The sequence below is a fragment of the Carcharodon carcharias genome, chromosome 15 (assembly GCF_017639515.1).
Source record: "Carcharodon carcharias isolate sCarCar2 chromosome 15, sCarCar2.pri, whole genome shotgun sequence".
NCBI classification, from domain to species: domain Eukaryota; kingdom Metazoa; phylum Chordata; class Chondrichthyes; order Lamniformes; family Lamnidae; genus Carcharodon; species Carcharodon carcharias.
The window spans coordinates 115,820,951-115,841,942 of NC_054481.1; the positions used below are offsets into that span (position 1 = coordinate 115,820,951).

Genomic DNA, 20,992 nt, shown 5'->3' on the forward strand with positions numbered 1-20,992 from the left:
GCCTGTCCACCATCTACAAGGCACAAGTCAGGAGTATGATGGAATTCTCCCCACTTGCCTGGATGAGTGCAGCTCCCACAACACTCAGGAAGCTTGACACCGTCGAGGACAAAGCAGCCCACTTGATTGGCACCCCATCCACAAACATTCACTCCCTCCACTAGATGGTAGCAGTACGTACCAACTACAAGATACACTGCAGAAACTCACCAAGGCCCCTTAGACAGCACCTTCCAAACCTACAACCTCTACCATCTAGGAGGACAAAGGCTGCAGACAGATGGGAACACCACCATCTGGAAGTTCCCTTCCAAGTCACTCACCATCCTGACTTGGAAATATATCGTCATTCCTTCACTGTCACTGGGTCAAAATCCTGGAACTCACTCCCTAACAGCACTGTGGTTGCACCTACACCACATGGACTGCAGCAGTTCAAGAAGGCAGCTCACCACCACCTCCTCAAGAGCAGTTAGGGATAGACAATAAATGCTGGCCTAGTCAGTGATGCCCACATTCCATGAATGAAGAAAAAAAGAATCTAAGGCAGATCATGCCATAAGCAATGTCCATGCATGTATGCAGCAGGAGTCGCTGGATAATGATTGGTGAATGGGAAAGCTCACTGTTTGTTTCTTTCTCTATCCCAGGGCACTGAGGAAAATTGTAGTCTCCCTACCATTATGTGACTGAGACCTCCTAACAGAGCATGCATTGGATGTGGCATCATCCTGCTTTGCATGGTTCAGTATCAGATTGGACAGTGCATTTAGCAACTGTCCAGATGGGATGCTCAGAAATGACCCACCCCTTGAACACAGCCACAAGTGTGAGCTACAGAGGGGAGAGGGAGCCAGAATGCCAAGCAGCCCTGCTATCCAAATCTGCTATCTTCAGTCCCTGCACTGAGCACTGTGACCTCTACAGAGGTGTTCAGTGAAACAGGCTGCATCGCAGGAATTCGCTGTCTTGGTGCAAACCTGACACTCACATGGATGGTCATCAGTATCACAGTTCGAGACTCCATCAGTGTCACAGCCCCGAGACTCCATCAGTGTCACAACCCGAGACTCCATCAGTGTCACAGTCCAAGACTCCATCAGTGACACAGCCCGAGACTCCACCAGTATCACAGTCCGAGACTCCATCAGTATCACAACCCGAGACTCCATCAGTGTCTCAGCCCGAGATTCCATCAGTGTCACCGCCCGAGACTCCATCAGTGACACAGCCCGAGGCTCCATCAGTGTCACAGCCCCGAGAATCCATCAGTGTCACCGCCCGAGACTCCATCAGTGTCACAGTTCGAGACTCCATCAGTATCACAGTCCGAGACTCCATCAGTATCACAACCCGAGACTCCAGCAGTATCACAGCCCGAGACTCCATCAGTATCACAGCCCGAGACTCAATCAGTACCACAGTCCGAGACTCCATCAGTATCACAGTCCGAGAGTCCATCAGTATCACAACCCGAGACTCCATCAGTATCACAACCCGAGACTCCATCAGTGTCACAGCCCCGAGACTCCATCAGTGTCACAGCCCCGAGACTCCATCAGTGTCACAGTCCGAGACTCCATCAGTGTCACAGTCCGAGACTCCATCAGTGTCACAGCCTGAGACTCCATCAGTGTCACAGCCCGAGACTCCATCAGTATCACAGCCCCGAGACTCCATCAGTGTCACAGCCCCGAGACTCCATCAGTGTCACAGCCCCGAGACTCCATCAGTGTCACAGCCCGAGACTCCATCAGCGTCACAGCCCCGAGACTCCATCAGTGTCACAGCCCTGAGACTCCATCAGTATCACAGCCTGAGACTCCATCAGTGTCACAACCCGAGACTCCATCAGTGTTATAGCCCCGAGACTCCATCAGTGTCACAGCCCCGAGACTCCATCAGTATCACAGCCCGAGACTCCATCAGTGTCACAGCCTGAGACTCCATCAGTGTCACAGTCTGAGATTTCATCAGTGTCACAGCCCCAAGAATCCATCAGTGTCACCGCCCGAGACTCCATCAGTATCACAGCCCTGAGACTCCATCAGTGTCACAGCCCGAGACTCCAACAGTGTCACAGCCCGAGACTCCATCAGTTTCACAGCCCGAGACTCCATCAGTATCACAGCCCCAAGACTCCATCAGTGTCACAGCCCCGAGACTCCATCAGTGTCACAGCCCCGAGACTCCATCAATGTCACAGCCTGAGACTCCATCAGTATCACAGCCCGAGACTCCATCAGTATCACAGCCCGAGACTCCATCAGTGTCACAGTCCGAGATTTCATCAGTGTCACAGCCCTGAGACTCCATCAGTGTCACAACCCGAGACTCCATCAGTGTCACAGCCCGAGACTCCATCAGTATCACAGTCCGAGACTCCATCAGTATCACAGTCCGAGACTCCATCAGTGTCACAACCCGAGACTCCATCAATGTCACAGCCCGAGACTCCATCAGTGTCACAACCCGAGACTCCATCAGTATCACAGCCCGAGACTCCATCAATGTCACAGTCTGAGACTCCCTCAGTGTCACAGCTCCGAGACTCCATCAGTGTCACAGCCCGAGACTCCATCAGTGTCACAGCCCGAGACTCCATCAGTGTCACAGCCTGAGACTCCATCAGTATCACAGCCCGAGACTCCATCAGTATCACAGCCCGAGACTCCATCAGTGTCACAGTCCGAGATTTCATCAGTGTCACAGCCCTGAGACTCCATCAGTGTCACAACCCGAGACTCCATCAGTGTCACAGCCCGAGACTCCATCAGTATCACAGTCCGAGACTCCATCAGTGTCACAGTCCGAGACTCCCTCAGTGTCACAGCCCCGAGACTCCATCAGTGTCACAGCCCGAGACTCCCTCAGTGTCACAGCCCTGAGACTCCATCAGTATCACAGCCCGAGACTCCATCAGTGTCACAGCCCGAGACTCCCTCAGTGTCACAACCCAAGACTCCCTCAGTATCACAGCCCGAGACTCCATCAGTGTCACAGCCCGAGACTCCATCAGTGTCACAGCCCGAGACTCCATCAGTATCACAGCCCGAGACTCCATCAGTGTCACAACCCGAGACTCCATCAGTATCACAGCCCGAGACTCCATCAGTGTCACAGCCCCGAGACTCCATCAGTGTCACAGCCCGAGACTCCATCAGTGTCACAGCCCGAGACTCCATCAGTGTCACAGCCCGAGACTCCATCAGTGTCACAACCCAAGACTCCCTCAGTATCACAGCCCGAGACTCCATCAGTGTCACAGCCCGAGACTCCATCAGTATCACAGCCCGAGACTCCATCAGTGTCACAACCCAAGACTCCATCAGTGTCACAGTCCGAGACTCCATCAGTATCACAACCACAATATTAAACAAAGGGAAAATCAGGCCTGTGCCTCACCATCAAGGTTGGATCAATGCTAAGTTTACTCATAGTTTCAGCCTATTTTATATACAGGAATGGAATGGGCACAAAATACAGTGAATCAATATCCTGATCGAGTCACATCCTTGAAGAGATCCCAAAATAACCTGATGAACTGTAAGTACAAGCAAACAAGTCATCAGAACACTTTAAACCCACAGATGTCTTTGGTTTGAATACAAAATTTCTACTTATACCACTGTTGTCAATGGACAGATGACCTCACGCCTTCAATCGCCGCCTGATCACAGTAATGATCAAGTGGAATGTCACACTTGGCCTGGAGGGGGAGCAACATGATTTGGATAGTATTACCTGGAAAAACTCAGCAGGTCTGGCAGCATCGGCGGAGAAGAAAAGAGTTGACGTTTCGAGTCCTCATGACCCTTCGACAGAACTTGAGTTCGAGTCCAGGAAAGAGCTGAAATATAAGCTGGTTTAAGGTGTGTGTGTGGGGGGCGGAGAGATAGAGAGACAGAGACATGTGTTCTATTGTACTATTGTCGTTGACATCTTTTGATGATCTGCTTCTATCACTGCTTGTTTGTCCCTACAACCACACCAACCCCCTCCACCTCTCTGTCTCTCTATCTCTCCGCCCCCCACACACACACCTTAAACCAGCTTATATTTCAGCTCTTTCCTGGACTCGAACTCAAGTTCTGTCGAAGGGTCATGAGGACTCGAAACGTCAACTCTTTTCTTCTCCGCCGATGCTGCCAGACCTGCTGAGTTTTTCCAGGTAATTCTGTTTTTGTTTTGGATTTCCAGCATCCGCAGTTTTTTTGTTTTTATGATTTGGATAGTTCATGTTTATGTGCAGCATCTGCCTTTGTGAATGTGTCTTTTTTAAACCACTGGCCCTATTCACAACAGAAAATAACTCACTGTTTGCTGGGAACTTATTATAATCATAATGATGTCCTGTTCAGTGGAATGATGACCCCTTCACACCTTAATGAACTGAAAACACTCACACAGACATGTGCGCACAAAGACATTACTTGCTTTACCAAAACTGAAATAAAGTGGCGGGGGTGGGGGCAGAGATTTGAATCTAACTCATTGGGTGAGGATTCCATGGGAGGGGCTGGACTGCCAGTTTTACACCCCTCAACCCATTGTTTACTTCAAGGTAGAGTATGATTGGGCAGAGTTTAAAAACAGCACTGCACCTGATCCTGTCAGTTTTCACAATGGGTGCCTCAGGTTGCAATGCTCCTTTATTGAAAGGGCTCTCATACTCATTGATAAGAGACTGCACTGGTGACCCGCTGTAGTGTCCATGAATCACAAGCTGGCTGCCAAAGAAGGTTCAGGCAGGCAGCAGACACTGGAACTCCCTGAGAAATGCGCAGAACTCAATCTCAGACTCTGAAACCAAGAACTCAATCTTCAGGAAACCAACATCAAGGGGCCCCAATGCAGAAAATGTTGGAGCAGTTTGGATCTTGGGGTGGTCTTGCGGCGCAGCAGGGAGTGCCCCCTGTGTCTGAGCTAGTAGCTCTGGGTTCGAGTCCCACTCCTGGGCTTGATGACCAAGGAAGGTGTGTTCATAATGTGGCCAATCAGATTGACTATCAACCTACAAACCCTTCCAATATGCCTATGGCAGCTAGTGAGAGTCTCCTGCTCAGCCATGCTTGATATGAAGTGGTGCCCCTCAAGCTATAGCCTCTGGCTTCAAGCTGGTATCTGTTCCAAGAGAAACTAGCTGTGGAAACAGATGTAAACGTGTGCTTCATCTGCCTCATGCATCTCAAGGTGTGAGAAGAATGAAGAAGAAGCGTAAAGGCCTGTCTCTAGCCCATTTAAAACATGTTGTATGTCTGATACAAGATTGAGGAAGTCTGCAACATTTCATGGTTCAGCCTCAACACTGCACCAGAATTACCTTTTAATATGATCGGCTACCTAACAGGGACACCTCAAAACCAACTACAGTGTCCAGTTGGAATGTCAACCGTCTATTGGAAGGTTAAATGTTTAGCTAACTATCTCCAATACAGTTAGATGAGAGATAACAGGATGATCCATCTTACTGGGTCAACTGGGTCCAAAAAGGGTGCATGACAGGACAAATTTAGTAACAAACTACTTAACCTCCTTAAAAAAAAAACAGACATACCTGGGACAGTATCTGTATCTGACAGAAAGACACCAACAGACAATGACAGAGACCTGTCATGACACCAATATCACAGTGAAAGATGACACAGCTTGTTCATCATTGGGAGCACTGGGCTGGCCAGAAAAAGAAGCCACCTCACAGCTCATAAGGCAAGGGTAAAACTGAGGGTTTTGGGGGTCATAAACAGAGGGGCAAATGGATCTTTCATTACATTGTCAGTCTGCACAGAATGCTCCTGGACCACAGAAACAGGAGGAGGCCTTCAGTCCTTTGGGCCTATTCTGCCATTCAATTAAATCATGCTGATCTGTACCACAACTCCTTTTATGCACCTTTGCTCCATATTCCATGATACCCTTACCCAGCAAATTTCAATCAATCTTGAAAGTTTTTAGGGGAAAGAGTTCCAGATTTCTATTATTATTTGCATGTGAAAGTGCTTCCTGATTTTAATCCTGAGTAAGCAAACTAACAGGTAAACCAGAGACAAATGGTCCCCACATCAGGTCACTTCACTTTGTTTCTAAGCCCTGGGGTGCCTCAGAACTCAGGAGACTGATCATCCAAAGCAGTGCATCAGAAAAGGTTGCTAACCCTTCAGAATTGTCCTGGAATATCCACGAATGAATCTCTGGGGCACTGCTGTGAGGAAAGAACCAGGATAAAAACCATAGGGGCATTCAAAAAAAGTGTTTTTATTTTCATTCTCTGGAAGATTTTGTTTATTTTGTTTGTGGTTACGAAAATGATGCTTAACCGGCAGAGCTGTGGGAGATGGGAGATGATATGATAAAACCTTCAGGAATATGTCCAACCAGACAGTGGCACCCCTTGTATGCATCAAGTTTACTCCTAAGCATAATTTGCATTAATTGGACCAGAAAGAATACTTTTTACAATGATATCTAACTGCCTGGTTAGGAGGAGGTGGGAGTAACTACTGTCTAAATTCCCAAGTACGTACAATGATGTTAACCATGTTCTACAGGATTGACAGCATCAAATGCAGAACAACAAGCACTGTGTCTTGTGGAAAGCGGGTCCAGGAAGGTAAATTATCTTAGATAACATCCCCTTTGGCCCAAAATGAACCTGCAAAATGCAATCAGTGCCAGGGATCTTCAGCATGTTGAGGGAGGCAATGGTGTAGTCATAATGTCACTGGACTAGTAATCCAGAGGCCCATGCTAATATTCTAGGGACATGGTTAAAATCCCACCATGGTAGCTGGTGGAATTTAAACTAAATTAATAAATCTGGAATTAAAGGCTAGTCACATGAAACCATTGTCCATTGCTATAAAAACCCATCTGCTTCACTAATGTCCTTTAGGGAAGGAAATCTGCCATCCTTACTCAGTCTGGCCTACATGTAACTCCAGATCCATAGCAACGTGTTGACTCTTAACTGCCCTCGGAAATAACCTAGCAAGCCACTTAGTTCAACAGCAGTTAGAGATAGGCAACAAATGTTGGCCTTGCCAGCGATGCCCACATCACATGAAAGAATAAAGAAAAAAACAAGATTCTTATGGCACATAAGGAATCCATTTGGCTCATCCTGCCTGTGCCAGCTCATCGTAAGAGCTATGCAATTACTCCTACTCCCCTTCCTCCTGCCCCACATTTTTTCCTTTTCAAGAATTTATCCAATTCCCTTTGGAAAGTTACTATTGAATCATGCTCCCATCTGCTACCCAAGTAGCGCCCTGCCTAAAGGTGCCTGCTGATATATGCCTACTCGAAATATCAGGAGCACCAATTGTAATGGAGTTTATACATTAAGGATATTTATTACCAAAACTCTTAAGGGATTCATACTTAATGCAGTTTTATAAATGTTACTGATAACTCAACAAGAGTGGATAATTGGATGGGCACTTTCCTTGGATTAATGGTTACCCAAAACATCTTGCTGTGTTATTAAAAGGGATCAAATGTCTGGCCACCCCAAGTTATGACACAACTAAATGTTCCTGCGCGCAAGGGTTGCCAATTCTGGTTGGGTGCATTCCTGGAGATTTCAACATCTGACCTCCTCTCTCCAACTGCCTTGGACCCACACTTCCACCCTTAGTCACTCAACATGTTCATCCTCACAGTGCCTCACCTGCCCACAGTCAATCTTAAAACAAACAGCCTCTTCTTTACCCAATTGGATGAATCCTGACTATCAAACAGCCTTTCCTTTCCCAACTCCAACATTTTTACCATTCAGAAACAAACAGCTGTAAGAGTTTTTCTTGTTTATCGTGTACCTGTGAGATTTTGTTTTCCTGGGTGCACTGTCCTGGAGATTTTTCTTCAATTTCTGGAAACTTCAGGTCAATCCTAGAGGAGTTGGCAACTCTATTATTCCATAATCTCACCCTGTTATCACTCACTAAAACAGCAGATCTGCTTTCAATTGTGCCACTGTCTTGTGTTGTTCCCTAATAAGAACAGGTCAACCGAAAGCTAGAATTATTCCACTTTGGTGGTCTGTCCACTAGATTATCTTTTCCACTTACATCCAGACTGAGGTTTATGCAAATCGCATTACACTGTCCCCATAACATGGTTCTGGTGACATACCCAGACACTTCTTCACATGAGAAGTCATCTCAGTACTCCCTTTGTACATTGCCACAGTTGCTATGCTAAGAGGAATATGCATCAATGGGGATGAGAAGGGAGAGAGTGACATGGTGATAGTTCAGTCAACAGTACCTTCCACTTCATATGAATGCACCATCGAGGAGGAAGAAAAGACAGTAAGTACAGATGCAGACACATGGAGATACAGAATCAGAATCTCATGGGGCATAATAACATTAAATTTACATAGAATTACATAGAATATACAGCACAGAAACAGGCCATCAACCCAACTGATCCAAGTCGGTGTTAATGCTCCACACAAGCCTCCTCCCACCTTTATCCAGCTTCTAGATTTACCAATCTAGTGGCCGATGCATGTGAAATCCAGTAAGCAGCTAACAGTGATCAGAGTTAATTGTTGGATGCAGGTTACACCAAATCAGTATGTAGGGAGGAAAAGATATATGTTTATGGTTTGCTCACAGAAACCGTTTTATGGGCCATTTTCATGAGGAAAGGCCCAGCTGTAACTGGCTGTTTAAATGAAGAATTTACTGATTCATCCCACTTGCTGAAATATTAATGTATTTCATGTTTAACGTCAGTGGTTCTATTCTCCAGCTGTTGAACAGTTTCTCAGTCCAGTCCTGAACCATGTTCAGTATGGTAGGTGGTGTTTGTCCATGGAGGTTTTTATAACCCTTAAAGAATTAGGCTGGAATTTAACATTCCATACATAACAAATAAACAAAATTTGTTTTAAAAATCGAATGTGGAGTTCTTGATGTACCTTAAGGTAAGAAACACACCAGATGTTGGCTTATTAAGAGTTATGACTGTGATCTTTCAATTCAGTGACTTAAGATGAAATTATTTTTCAATAAAATAATAAACTGGGTAGAAACTCCAAATCTTCCTGCTCTAAAAAGTTACATTTAGTAAAGCTGCCAACTTAAAAAAAAGTCTTTGATATTGTTCCTTGTTACAATGTTGTGCAGTTTATGTAAAATATTCTAATCATGGGGAAGAGTTTCGCAGTCCACTGAGTAACATCCCCTTTTCAGTCACCAGGACGCTAGAAATATATATAAGGCAACAAGACTCTCAGTCTGCCTTTTGGAGGAATATTAAATCCAGCTGGACAGATCAGAAAAAATAATATTTATTCACAGACAGAAGAAATCAATTTAAAAGAACAAGAGTGTAAGAAATTGTACTCAGCCATATTCTTATATCATAAAATGCAACTGCGGACTTATGTTTCTTATTGCTGTTATGGGACAAGGGGATTTCAGCAAAGACTCCAAGACAAAGGCGCTGCTTATAATTGGAAATGGAGGGACCATTTCTCATGGTAGAAAGAAATCTATATGGGTGCCCCATGTGCAATAAAAGGGAACCCTCTCAGTCAGTAAACCTCTGCCAGCTTCTGTTCTTAAATATTCCACCCAATCCATTCACCACAAGCCTGCTGCAACATGTCCAATTGGAGATCTCAAAGCTTGCAAGCTTGGCAGTCTGAGAGCTCATTACTGCAATGAGGGTGAGGCCCAATTAAAACTGCAGCACTTTACAGAGGTGGATGTAATGTTTGAGAATCAGCAGCATTTCAGGATAAAAGGTGAAGGAAAAGTTAATGAGACATAATCCTTCTGACAAGGCAGCTGTAACCCAGGGAATGGGATTGCCAACAAAAATAACAGGGCAGGAACTGGAGTTCCTGGGAACGAGCCATGAAATAGAAGACTGGTCATCCCATGTGTGACTTCTTGGCAATAGACATGAGCATGGCAGCCAACGGGGTAAATTTCACCATTAGGATTTAAAAAGAACAATCTAATCATCAGGTGGTTATTTGTGCAGGACTCTTCTACAGTCCCACTCCACTAAGTAAGAATTTCACGAATTTTGGCCCCATCAGTGCGAGTGTTGGCCGAAATAAGAAACAGAAACATTTTCATCTCCGGTACAGCACAAGTTAGATACAAGTTAAAGCTCCCTCTACACTGCCCAATCAAACACACCCAGGGCAGGTACAACAAGAGTTAGACACAGAATTAAACTTCCTCTGCACTGTCCCATCAAACTCTCCCAGGATAGGTGTGGCATAGCCAAATGCAGGATAAAGCTCAACAAAAGGCCTCAGCCTCAAACAGAATGAGCAATTCAATGTGCCATTTTCCATTTCTCACATAAGCTGCCCTGTAGTTTCTGTATGATTAAATTGACAATTTAGTGCTGAATTCTCAGGTTTATCTTTGAGACTCATAGCCACATAGAGCTGTGTTAAGACTTCCCAAGCCCATGTTACACACAATGAGTGGACACAGAGGTGAATTTAATTTCATCAGTTCAGGCATAACCTGAACCCAGGATCCAGGGGTCAGGGTCCAGTCCACCAAAACTCCCTGTCCCTCTTTATGATTTTTAGCAGGGACCCTAAGGATGATATTTATCCCTCATTAAATAAGCTTCCATTATCATGCAGTGGTGCCACTTCCAGTGAATCTCAGATTAGCATGGCCATTTCTTCCACTGTCTGGCCCCATCAGAGTTTAAGTGGGAGTGGTTTAAACAGCCCTCCTTTCCTGTGATATTCTTTCATTGTATCATAGAGTTTGAATTCTTTCAGAAGCACTGATCCTCTACACTAACCAGGAAAATCAATCTGACAGGGAGCTTTGAGATTATTGAAGGGTTTCCCAACAGCACCTAGAATTAAAAAACATGTAATTATCTTTAAATGTACTCTTGTGGTGTTGACTATCCTCCTCATCCTCACACCACATCCTCAATCATCCCCCGCATCAACCTTCCACAAGCATCTGAAGCATTAATAATCATCGCAAAGGATTGTGTAAGATAGGATAATTACAGTCTTTGTCTTTACATATAAAATGGATTAACGGTCTAGTGAGAGTCCATTCCTATCATTTGAAAATGATTGCAGTGTAAAATTAAAGCAGTATTATTATTCCCAACACCCACTCCCCCTGGAGGCACCAGATTCAAAAGCTCAGTTTACATTTTTCTACTCACATCTCCATTCATCAACTTGCAGTCGTCCTCGATTTCATCGGCACTGTCCTCATCTGACACCTCACCTTCCTCAGCATCATCGCTGATGTTTGCAGGTAGTTTCTTGCCCTGATGGAAAGAACCAGGAAAGGGAAGAGATGGAAAAGAGGGGGAAGGAAATTGGAAAAAAGAAGTGAGCAATGGGAAGAGGAGAAGATAGAGAAAGGAGTGAAGGTTGAAAAAGATGGGAAAGAGATAAAAAGAAAGAAAGAAAGAAAGAGATGGAAGATAGATGGAAAAGAGTATGGGAAAGTGGGAGACAGATGGGGAAGAAAAAGAGAGAGATGGGAAAGAGGGAGAGAGATGGGAAAGAGGAAGAGAGGTGGGAAGAAGGGAGAGACGGATGGGATGGAGGGAGAGAGAAAGAGTGGGGAAGAGAGAGATGGGGAAGAAGGAAATGTATAAAAAAGGAAGAGAGACAAACAGATAGGAAAAAGGGGAGAGAACAAGGTACAGGAAAGAGCGAGAGAGAAATATCAGGAGAGAAAGATGGAGATGGATAGCAAACAATAGAAGAGATTTAACCAACTCAAAATGGCCATAAACAAACTTAAGAACTGTTGACTTTGAACCTCATGGTCTAACCTGATAAGTCAGAATTTCCAAGAGAAGCAAACTCCAAATAAGAACCCTACACCCTATTGCAGGAGTTACCTGATGAGCCTAGGCTGTGGATAAATCAAGGAGTCAGCTTTATTTTCAGCGATTGTTAGTCCAAGGCATGTCAACATGGAGTAAAAGACTCTGTGGAGAGTGACCTTGATGGTGAGGAGATGTAGACTATAGAGAGATACATGATTTAAATATTAAATTCTTAACATTTCATGAAACATTAAGCAATGTTCTTACAGTTTCTGAAGAGAATTATTCCCAATTGATAGTTTTAGAAACAGGGCAGAGAACATTTTTTGTTTAATACTGGGCAAGTCACATCTCCCCATCATGTCAGTCGCACTGCTTATGTGTCCACAGATACACTGTCCAGCAGAGATTATTGGAGTGCAAGCAGAAGCTGGATCTCTTGGTTGAACTCCCCCTTGCCTAGCCTCGAGGCAGTCAGGCCAATGCAGACCAAAAGGTCACTGGTTTGATTCCCAGACTGAGCTGAAGTGGCAACTGAAGCTTTAAGATCAGCCTCTATGCCAATGGGAGGGGGAAATCAGCCAAGGTTCCTGCTCATTTTTGGCCAGCAACAGGATCAGGCTCCACTGTGAAGGCTTTCACAGCCAAATAGTGGGTGCTGACACAGCGACTTGCATTCATATAATGCCTTTAACATTGTAAAACATTCCAAGGCACTCCACAGGAATGTTATCAAACAAAATTTGACACCAAGACACATAAGGAAATATTAGTACAGATGACCAAAAGCTTGTTCAAAGAGGTAGGTTTTAAGAAGAGTCTTAAAGGAGCAGAGAGAGGTGGAGTGATGGACAGATTTAAGGGGGGATTCCAGAACTTAGGGCTTAGGCAACAGAAGGCATGGCCTCCAATGGTGGAGCGATAAAAATCAGGGATATGCAAGAGGTCAGTATCAGGGAGAGGACGCAGAAGTCTTGAAGGTTTGCAGGGCTGGAGACGGCTGTAGAGAGAGGGAGGTGTGAGGTCACTGAGGGATTTGAAAACAAGGATGAAAATTTAAAAATCAAGGCATTGCTTAATTGGAAGCCAATGTAGGTCCATGAGCACAGGGGCGATGGGTGAATGTGATTCACTGTCATTGTTCAACCAGGAAGAACAGCAAGTGCTAGGAGACATCCCTGTTTAGGCAGGAGAGTAATTTGGGTCAGTGCTAGGGGAGAACTGGAGAGGAAACAAACCATTAAAAAGGAGATAAGACTCACCAACATGTAACGTTCTGGCTCATTGCACTCTTCATACAGCGGTTGATTCATTGTAGGGAAATAGAATCACCTTGTTTCCATTAAAAAGCACTTTGCTAAATGACCCAATTTTTTTTGTGAATCAGTTTCATTACATGTGAAATTTACATCAGCCCAGAGGTTTGAGCATAAATCAAATGTGTCCCCAATCTCTCCAGCGCTGCCTGATTTAGATCAGATGAAGTAGCACAGAGAGTAACAGTCAACCTCCAAGACATTTCATCGTATCTCCCGCACTCATTTTCATCTCATCAAGATCATTTGTTTGCCAGCCATGCATGAGACAACAGACATTGTGACTGCAGAATGGTGCTGGGTAACTTGTGTGTTGAATGTTAAATAAGGAAGTCAGGAGGAACTTCATGATCAAAGAATAACTGAAGTGTGGAACAAATCACTAGGGAACAACGCTGAGGGCATAAGTAGGATCAAGGGGCACGTAGTTGTTTTCATTGATTGATGAATCAACAAGGGGGTTCAGACTGGGGATTATCATTGGAAGAACAAGAGGACATTACATTGAATTTACAGAGAAGAAACAGGGCATTTGGCCCAACTAGACTGTGCCGGTGTCCCTACTCCACATGAGCCTCCTCCCACTCTAATAACCTTCTCCTATCTTGCCTTTGGAGGTTTGTGGTGCAATGGGTAGCATCCCTTCCTTTGAGTCGGAAGCTCTGGATTTGAGTCCCATCCCAGAAATTGATGGCCAAGGAAGGTGCATTCGTAATACAGCCAAACAGGTCCTGCAAATCCTTCCAGTACATGTCACTGGCAAGCAGTAAAGTGGGAGAGGTTTCTGGTCAGCCATGTAATGAAAAGAAAGTTGGATCTTCCGCCATCACTAACCATAGCTCCAGACTACAGATGCATGTAAGTTGCCATAGCAGCTCAGATTCTCTGAGTGATCTAACACATCACTTTGCTCTTGTCTCCCTCTATTCCATTCTCCTTCATTTATGCACCAATACTCTCTGCTTCCACCACTCCATGTGGCAGTGAGGTCCACATTCTCTGCTAACTTCTCTTCAATTCTTTAATGCTAGTGGCTATCTTACATTTATGCCCCTTTGTACTGGGCTCAGCCACAAGTGGAAACAATGTCTCCCCATTCAGTTTATCGCAGTGGAAACACTCTTACACAGGTGGGTGTAGAAGATCCCATGACACCATGTGAAGAGCAGCAGGGGAGGTCTCCCAATGTCCTGGTCAACACAATCTCTCAGCCAACATCACTAAAACAAAAATCTAATCATTGTCTCATTGCCTATCATTGGAGCTTGCTGTGCACAAACTGCCCTCTGCATTCCCTACATTACAACGGTGACTATATTTCAAAAGTACTTCATTGGCTATGAAGTGTTGCTGGATCATCCTGAGCATATGGAAGGTATTTTATAAATGCAAATATTTTCTGTTAAATAGAAGCCTTTATTTGGGGGGGGGGGAGGGGCATGTTACCTTAGCAACATCAAAAAAAAATTAAATTGACTGTTTCTTTTTCTCAAGTTGGTTTCAGATAAAACATAATAACCCATAATCAGTCTCTAAGAGAAACATGTTCGTAATGGCCCCATCAAATCCCGCTAAATATTAATGAAGATTTGATTGCATGCATACCTTCACAAGGATCTTGCCCTTCAGGCTATCGGGTGAAGGAAGTTGAGTCATGTCGTCTACATGCACTGAAGACACATCAAGTTTATCCCCCAAGATCTCACACAGGTACTGAGCCATCTTCTTCTGCTGGGGTACGCTGCAGTGGTTTTCAACAGAGAGGATGACTGGATATCTGCAATTCAGATTCAAACCAAACGTTCAACACAGATTCGGTGTGGAATGTGGAAAATATCACGTTGATGCCGTTGAGGGTGCTCTTCTAAAGATGGGACATTGTTGAGGCAGTGTAGATGGAGCTTTACTCTGTATCTAACCCAGCCTGTACCTGCCCTGGAGTATTTGATGGTACAGTGTAAAGGGACCTTTACTCTGTATCTAACCTCATGCTACACCTGCCCTGGGAAGATTTGATGGGACAGTGTAGAGTGAGTTTCGCTCTGTATCCTACCCACCCTGTCCCTGTGCTGGAAGTGTTGATAGGTCACATGTCTGTGTGAGGCATAAAAATCGCTTAAAGCCACTGTTCAAGGTGGGTCTACTGCCTCTTTTAGTTGGCTTGCTGCCTGAATCATGGGTCAGAATCATTATATCAGAATTACGATACTTACTCAGACTTTGCAAAGGCGTACTTGTTGATAGTTTCAATCACATCTCGGAAGAGGATCTTGGAGGTGAGCGTGTATCCATGGTGAACAATAGGTTCTCCATCTGGTCCATCCCAACAGTCAACTGCAAGACAACACAATCACTCATAAAAAGCAATGCGTAAAATATTGGACGTTGTTTACCACAGCCACCCAGGAAAGGCAGGATCCTTGTTTCCAAATCTCTCCATGGCCTTGACCCTCCCCATCTCTGTAATGTCCTCCAATCCCACAACCCTCTTCTAATTCTGTCCTCTTGTATATTGCTAATTTCAAACGTACCACCATTCATGGCTGCACCTTCAGCTGCCGAGGCCCCAAGCTCTGGAATACCCTCCCTACACCTCTCTGCCTCTGTACCTCTCTCTCCTCCTTTAAGAAACTCCTTAAAGCCTACCTCTTTGCCCAAGATTTTGGTGACTTCATATCTCCTTATGTAGTTTGGTCACAAATTTTATTTGGTGACACTCTTGTAAAGCAGCTAGGCACCACCCCCCCCCCCCACCCCTTTTTTTTTAAACAACATTAAAGGTGCTATATAAATGCAAGTTGTTGTTGTAACACCAAGCTACCATCAATATTGAACTGGTGATTAAACAGGAAACATGCAACCATTTCTTAGAAGGTGAGCTGACGAATGAGGTGGCCAATATCTGCCAAGACCTGATGACTATAAACTTATCACAGTCATACCCCTTATAAAAGTATTTGAACTGAGAGGGAGGAGGAAAGAGATAGAGAAAGGGAGTGGGGGGGGATGTACTGAGAAAGAGGGATAAAGCGAGGTAGTAAAAAGAGGGAGAATGTGATCTGAAAGAGAGGGGGAAAGAAGCAGGTGATAAGAAGAGAATTGGAGGGGAGGAAAATGAGGAGGAGAGATAGAACGAAGAACTAGAAAGTAAAGGGAGAGGGGGATAGAGAAAGCAGGGAGGAAGAGTAGAGAGAGTTAAAGAGAGAAGAGGGAGAAGAAAGGAGAGGATTATCTATGCTGAGCTAGCTGATGTTAGCTGCAGTAGACTGCTGGATGTTACAACTGGAATCACAATGTCTGGCCTAGGGATAAGGTTAACAAAAATGGCCCTATATTGCTATCAGCTGATCTCTGCTACTGAAAAGTGTGAGTGAGAGCATTAGGAAAAGACCAGAATCAGGTCTGCTTGTGATGCTTCCATGGTCACATATGTTTAGGAGGGGCAAGATTCTAAAGGGCAGCCGGTCACCATGGGACCATTTGTTTGGACGGTTCAGGGTCCTCAAGAAAGGAGAAGTCACTGAAAAAATTCAGAGAGAAAACTGAAGTTATTTAGCGAGCTGCAGGTTTACAGTTTTACCACCTCCAACTGAGGCATAATGGACAGATGGCAGGCTCCCTCCTCTATTCCCCTTCTGAATCTGGTGAACATGTTTGTACTCTTGGCTGGGTTTAAAGGACTGACAAGCATCTCAGCCTTTGCTGGGCCTGACTGGGTGTCTCGTGTTTTCTAAACTCCCTCTGTTCACCATCAGAAAGGATCAGGGACTTCTTACCACAATGGGTATGTGAGGCATTTATCGATTGCTGAGAAGCTGATGGATTGTTTATTATTTACTGTCTGTGGGGAACAGCACCAAAGCTTAACTCATTAGAATACCTATCAACTCAGCCCTATCGTCAAAGAAACTGCTTTAGAGGTTTACTTCAGGAAAAGACACTATTTGGGTGCTGTGCTAAGACCTGCCTGTTTAAAAGTTTGGTGTTAGTCATGATTTAAACAGACACCTGAAGATTTAGCACTAAAGCATTGATTAGCCACAATTTTTGTCAAATGGTACAAGTAGCCCCCACACACAGCCACTTCCACTGGAGGTATGGGGTGCATCGCTGAAACACAACAGGATGTTTCAGGATGGCTCAAGGATCAAGGGAGAGGGTGCACAGCTTTTCGGACACTGCTCTGAGGGTCCTGGTGGAGGAGAAGGTTGTCCTGTACCCATAGTGGGGATGGAGGCCACTGGTGATGCTCTGCCTGGTCTCAATTTTTCCTCCCATTCATCCTTCAGCCCCTGGTAAATTGCCAATCATCAATCCCTTTCTCCTGGTGACAAATGTGCAAAAAGGTAGAGTAACATGGTATTCACACTCTTTAGATGATGTCTTCAGAGAATTTCCAGGAAAATGTTGATGAGCCTCAACAAAGTGTCTCAGAAAGCCTCCAGACATAAAACTCCTCTTCAAACACAGCAAAGTCAGTCCATCCCCAACAGCAAGTGAACAGTGAAAGCTGAGCATAGCTTTATTTAGCCCTCACAATGCTCAGCCATGCCTTGTTCACCTGGTTGCTGGTGAGACAAGATGTTAATCGAGGTGCTAGCCAGCAGAATTCTGCGCAGCCTTGTTAATAAGTGTTAGCAGGCACTTTAACTATCAGTCAGCTGGTTAACAATCCTCAGGTGGCCATTTTTAGCACAAGCTTCAATTCCTTTACCAAAATGGTGTCTTGCACTAAAGGTAGGCTAAACCAGTGTTGCAGCTCAAGACCACCCTGGAGGTCCTTCAGCACTTAAAGTATCCAGGGAAAATCTCCACAACAACATGCAAAAAATTGTTTTCCGGATCCCTTTCCCTGGAAAATCCATCTAAAGGATCCCAAAATATAACACAGTTCCCACCACTTCCACAGTAACCGATATGCAGTACAGCTGATATGTTGACAAAGGTAAGTGGTTTGCAGCTCTGTTCTTGGTGCTGCATAATGGGCCACTCGAAAACCAATACACATTTCTTGTTTTAATTGTGCTTTGCTTTTATAAAACTCTGTTTAGAAACTCACTTGGGAAGAAGGCTATCAACCTTGTTCAGTGGCTGTTGTAAAGATAACTGTTACTAATTTATTTTAGTGATAATCCTGATTTATAAAATTGTAGTCATTTTGTGCTAACTGTTATAATGGAGATATTAATGTCAGTTATAGTAAGTTCTTTGTGGAACTGTGGAGCATTGGATGACTGAATTGCCACTGACTGTGAATAAGATGTCATTGATAACAGGACAATGCTGTGAAAGTGCTATCTTTCAATCTGAATTTGCTTTGTAGACTTTCCCTCACTGCCTTAACTATCAGTTGACAGCAAGGGAGGGAGAATGCTTTTTTCATTACATCTTGCATCATCTGTTTCTGCCTAAATTAAACATAAGACACTCTAACTGGCAACTTTGAAGTTGAGATTAATGGTTATCTCTTTTTGGACAATATAAGAAAGAAACAAAAACAGAAAAGGCTGGAAAAACTAGGCAGGTCTGACAGCATTTGTGGAGAGAGAAACAGAGTTGCCGTTTCAAGTCCACATGACCCGTCTTCAAGAAAGAAAGACCTGCATTTATATAGCAGCTTTCACAACTTCAGGATGCCCCAAAAAGCTTTACAGCCAATAAAGTACATTTTTGCAGCACAGTCACTGTGGTAATGCAGGAAACACGACAACCAATTTGCACACAGCAACCTCCCAAAAAGAGCAATATTTTAATAACCAGATAATTTGTTTGTAGTGATATTGGCTGAGGGATAAATATTGGCCAGGACACAGGGGAGAACCCCAGGGCTCTTCTTCAAAATAAATGCCATGGAATTTTTCACATTCACCTGAGAAGGTAAAAGCGGCTGTAGTTTAATGTTTCATCTGAAAGTCAGCACCTTGGACAGTGCTGCACTCCTTCAGTACTTCACTGGAGTGTCAGCCTAGATTATGTGCTCAAGTCTTTGGAGTCGGACTTGAAGCGACAACTTCCTGTCTCAGAGGCAAGAGCCACTGAGCCACGAATGACACATTTTAAAAATGTGGATGTTTTAAGTGGTGGAGACTGTAGTGATATTAGCACCTACTGCTCTGTCAGGTGCATTCCTGAGAGAAATGTACAAATAGATTTACTACAGAAAGTGTGCCGCCTTGGTCTTACCTTCAACACAGCGACAACCAGCTTGTAGCACCCAGGCATACATGTCCACTCGAGACTGTGACATCAGCTGGTCCCCCATCAGGTAAGTGTTGTGGGAGGAGGCAATGTAATAGTTACACATAGGCTGTGTCATGTCCTGGCTCACTTTATGATGTTCAGGGTTAAAGATATCACCTGCTGGGCTTCGCATGTAGTTTGTGAAACCTGTGGGATTGAAGAAAAAATTTTAAATCGTTCCACTTATGGAAGAGTTTCGGAAAAGCAGTCATAACAAAAATCAGAGCTCAGGAGATTAGGTTGGGAAAATCTTCACCCATACAAAGAGTGGTAGAAGTGTAGGACTCTCTCCCACAAAGGCAGCAGACGTTAGCTCAACTGATCATTTTTAACTTGAAAATGGTAAAGATTTGTTGTCAAAGATATTTAGGGATACCAAGCTTAGGCAGGTGGATGGGTCACAGACACAGAGCAGCCATGATCTAAGTGAATGGTGGAACAGGCTCAAGGGGCTGAATGGCCTCCTCCTATTCCTATCTAAGATTATCAATAAGCAACCTGGTAACTGGGGTGGAAGATAAAAGGAGCCTGAATGTTGGAGACTCTGCTGTTCTATGATCAAATACCCAGAGGCTGAATTTTTTGCAGGGGGCAAGATCTTCAGGTTTGGTGTCTTTGCATTTTTACCCCCAACCCCCATTACCTGTCATCCCATCCCTGGGTGGCTGTAAAATTCAGCCCCAGAAAAGTGTCCTGCAGTCAGCATCGCGGTGAAGCAGTCTGGGAAGAGTGTCCTGCAGTCAGCATTGCGGGGATGCAGTCTGGGAAGAGTGTCCTGCAGTCAGCATTGCGGGGATGCAGTCTGGGAAGAGTGTCCTGCAGTCAGCATCGTGGTGAAGCAGTCTGGGAAGAGTGTCCTGCAGTCAGCATCGTGGTGAAGCAGTCTGGGAAGAGTGTCCTGCAGTCAGCATTGTGGGGATGCGGTCTGGGAAGAGTGTCCTGCAGTCAGCATCGCGGTGAAGCAGTCTGGGAAGAGTGTCCTGCAGTCAGCATCGCGGTGAAGCAGTCTGGGAAGAGTGTCCTGCAGTCAGCATTGCGGGGATGCAGTCTGGGAAGAGTGTCCTGCAGTTAGCATCGCGGTGAAGCAGTCTGGGAAGAGTGTCCTGCAGTCAGTTCTTGTTGAAAATAACAAGAGTGACATCACAAGACAGCGCGAGAGTTCGACAGAGAGATCAGAACCAACGTGAGTGCAGGGAGGCTTCAAAAAGTGATGTCAGCACAAAAGTGAGAGCTAATTGGTGAATAGTGGGTAAGTGTTTTGCTCCAGTTTAAAAAAGATTAAGCTAAGGAAAGGTAAGAGTTCTAGTTTTTATTTGAAATACATAAATAATTTAACTTTTTTTTACTGTATTTAACTTAAAGTAAGGGGTTTTTTCAACTAGAGGCATGACAGGGCAGCTCAGTCCTGTGTTATGTACCGCCTGCAACATGTGGGAAGTCCTAGGCTCTCCTTGCGTTCTGACCGACCACGTGGGCAGGAAGTGCCACCGGCTGCAGCTACTTGAGCTCTGAGTTTCGGAGCTTGAGCGGCAGCTGGAGACACTGAGGTGCATCCGTGAGGCTGAGAGTTTCATGGATTGCATGTTTTTGGATGTGGTCACCCCACAGCTTACGGAAGTGCAAACAGGGAGGGAATG

General features: G+C 44.8%; 1 protein-coding gene across 1 annotated transcript in view; it reads right to left on the reverse strand.

Moving 5' to 3' along the window:
* Positions 1 to 20,992, reverse strand: part of plch2a (phospholipase C, eta 2a) — a 334,095-nt gene that overhangs the window by 71,387 nt on the left and 241,716 nt on the right. Inside the window, exons 7-10 of the mRNA XM_041206546.1 lie at positions 19,299 to 19,502; positions 15,329 to 15,449; positions 14,721 to 14,892; positions 11,179 to 11,286 (exon numbers count right to left, since the gene is read on the reverse strand). Coding sequence (XP_041062480.1) covers positions 11,179 to 11,286; positions 14,721 to 14,892; positions 15,329 to 15,449; positions 19,299 to 19,502 — 605 coding nt within the window. The remainder of the gene's footprint in view (positions 1 to 11,178; positions 11,287 to 14,720; positions 14,893 to 15,328; positions 15,450 to 19,298; positions 19,503 to 20,992) is intronic.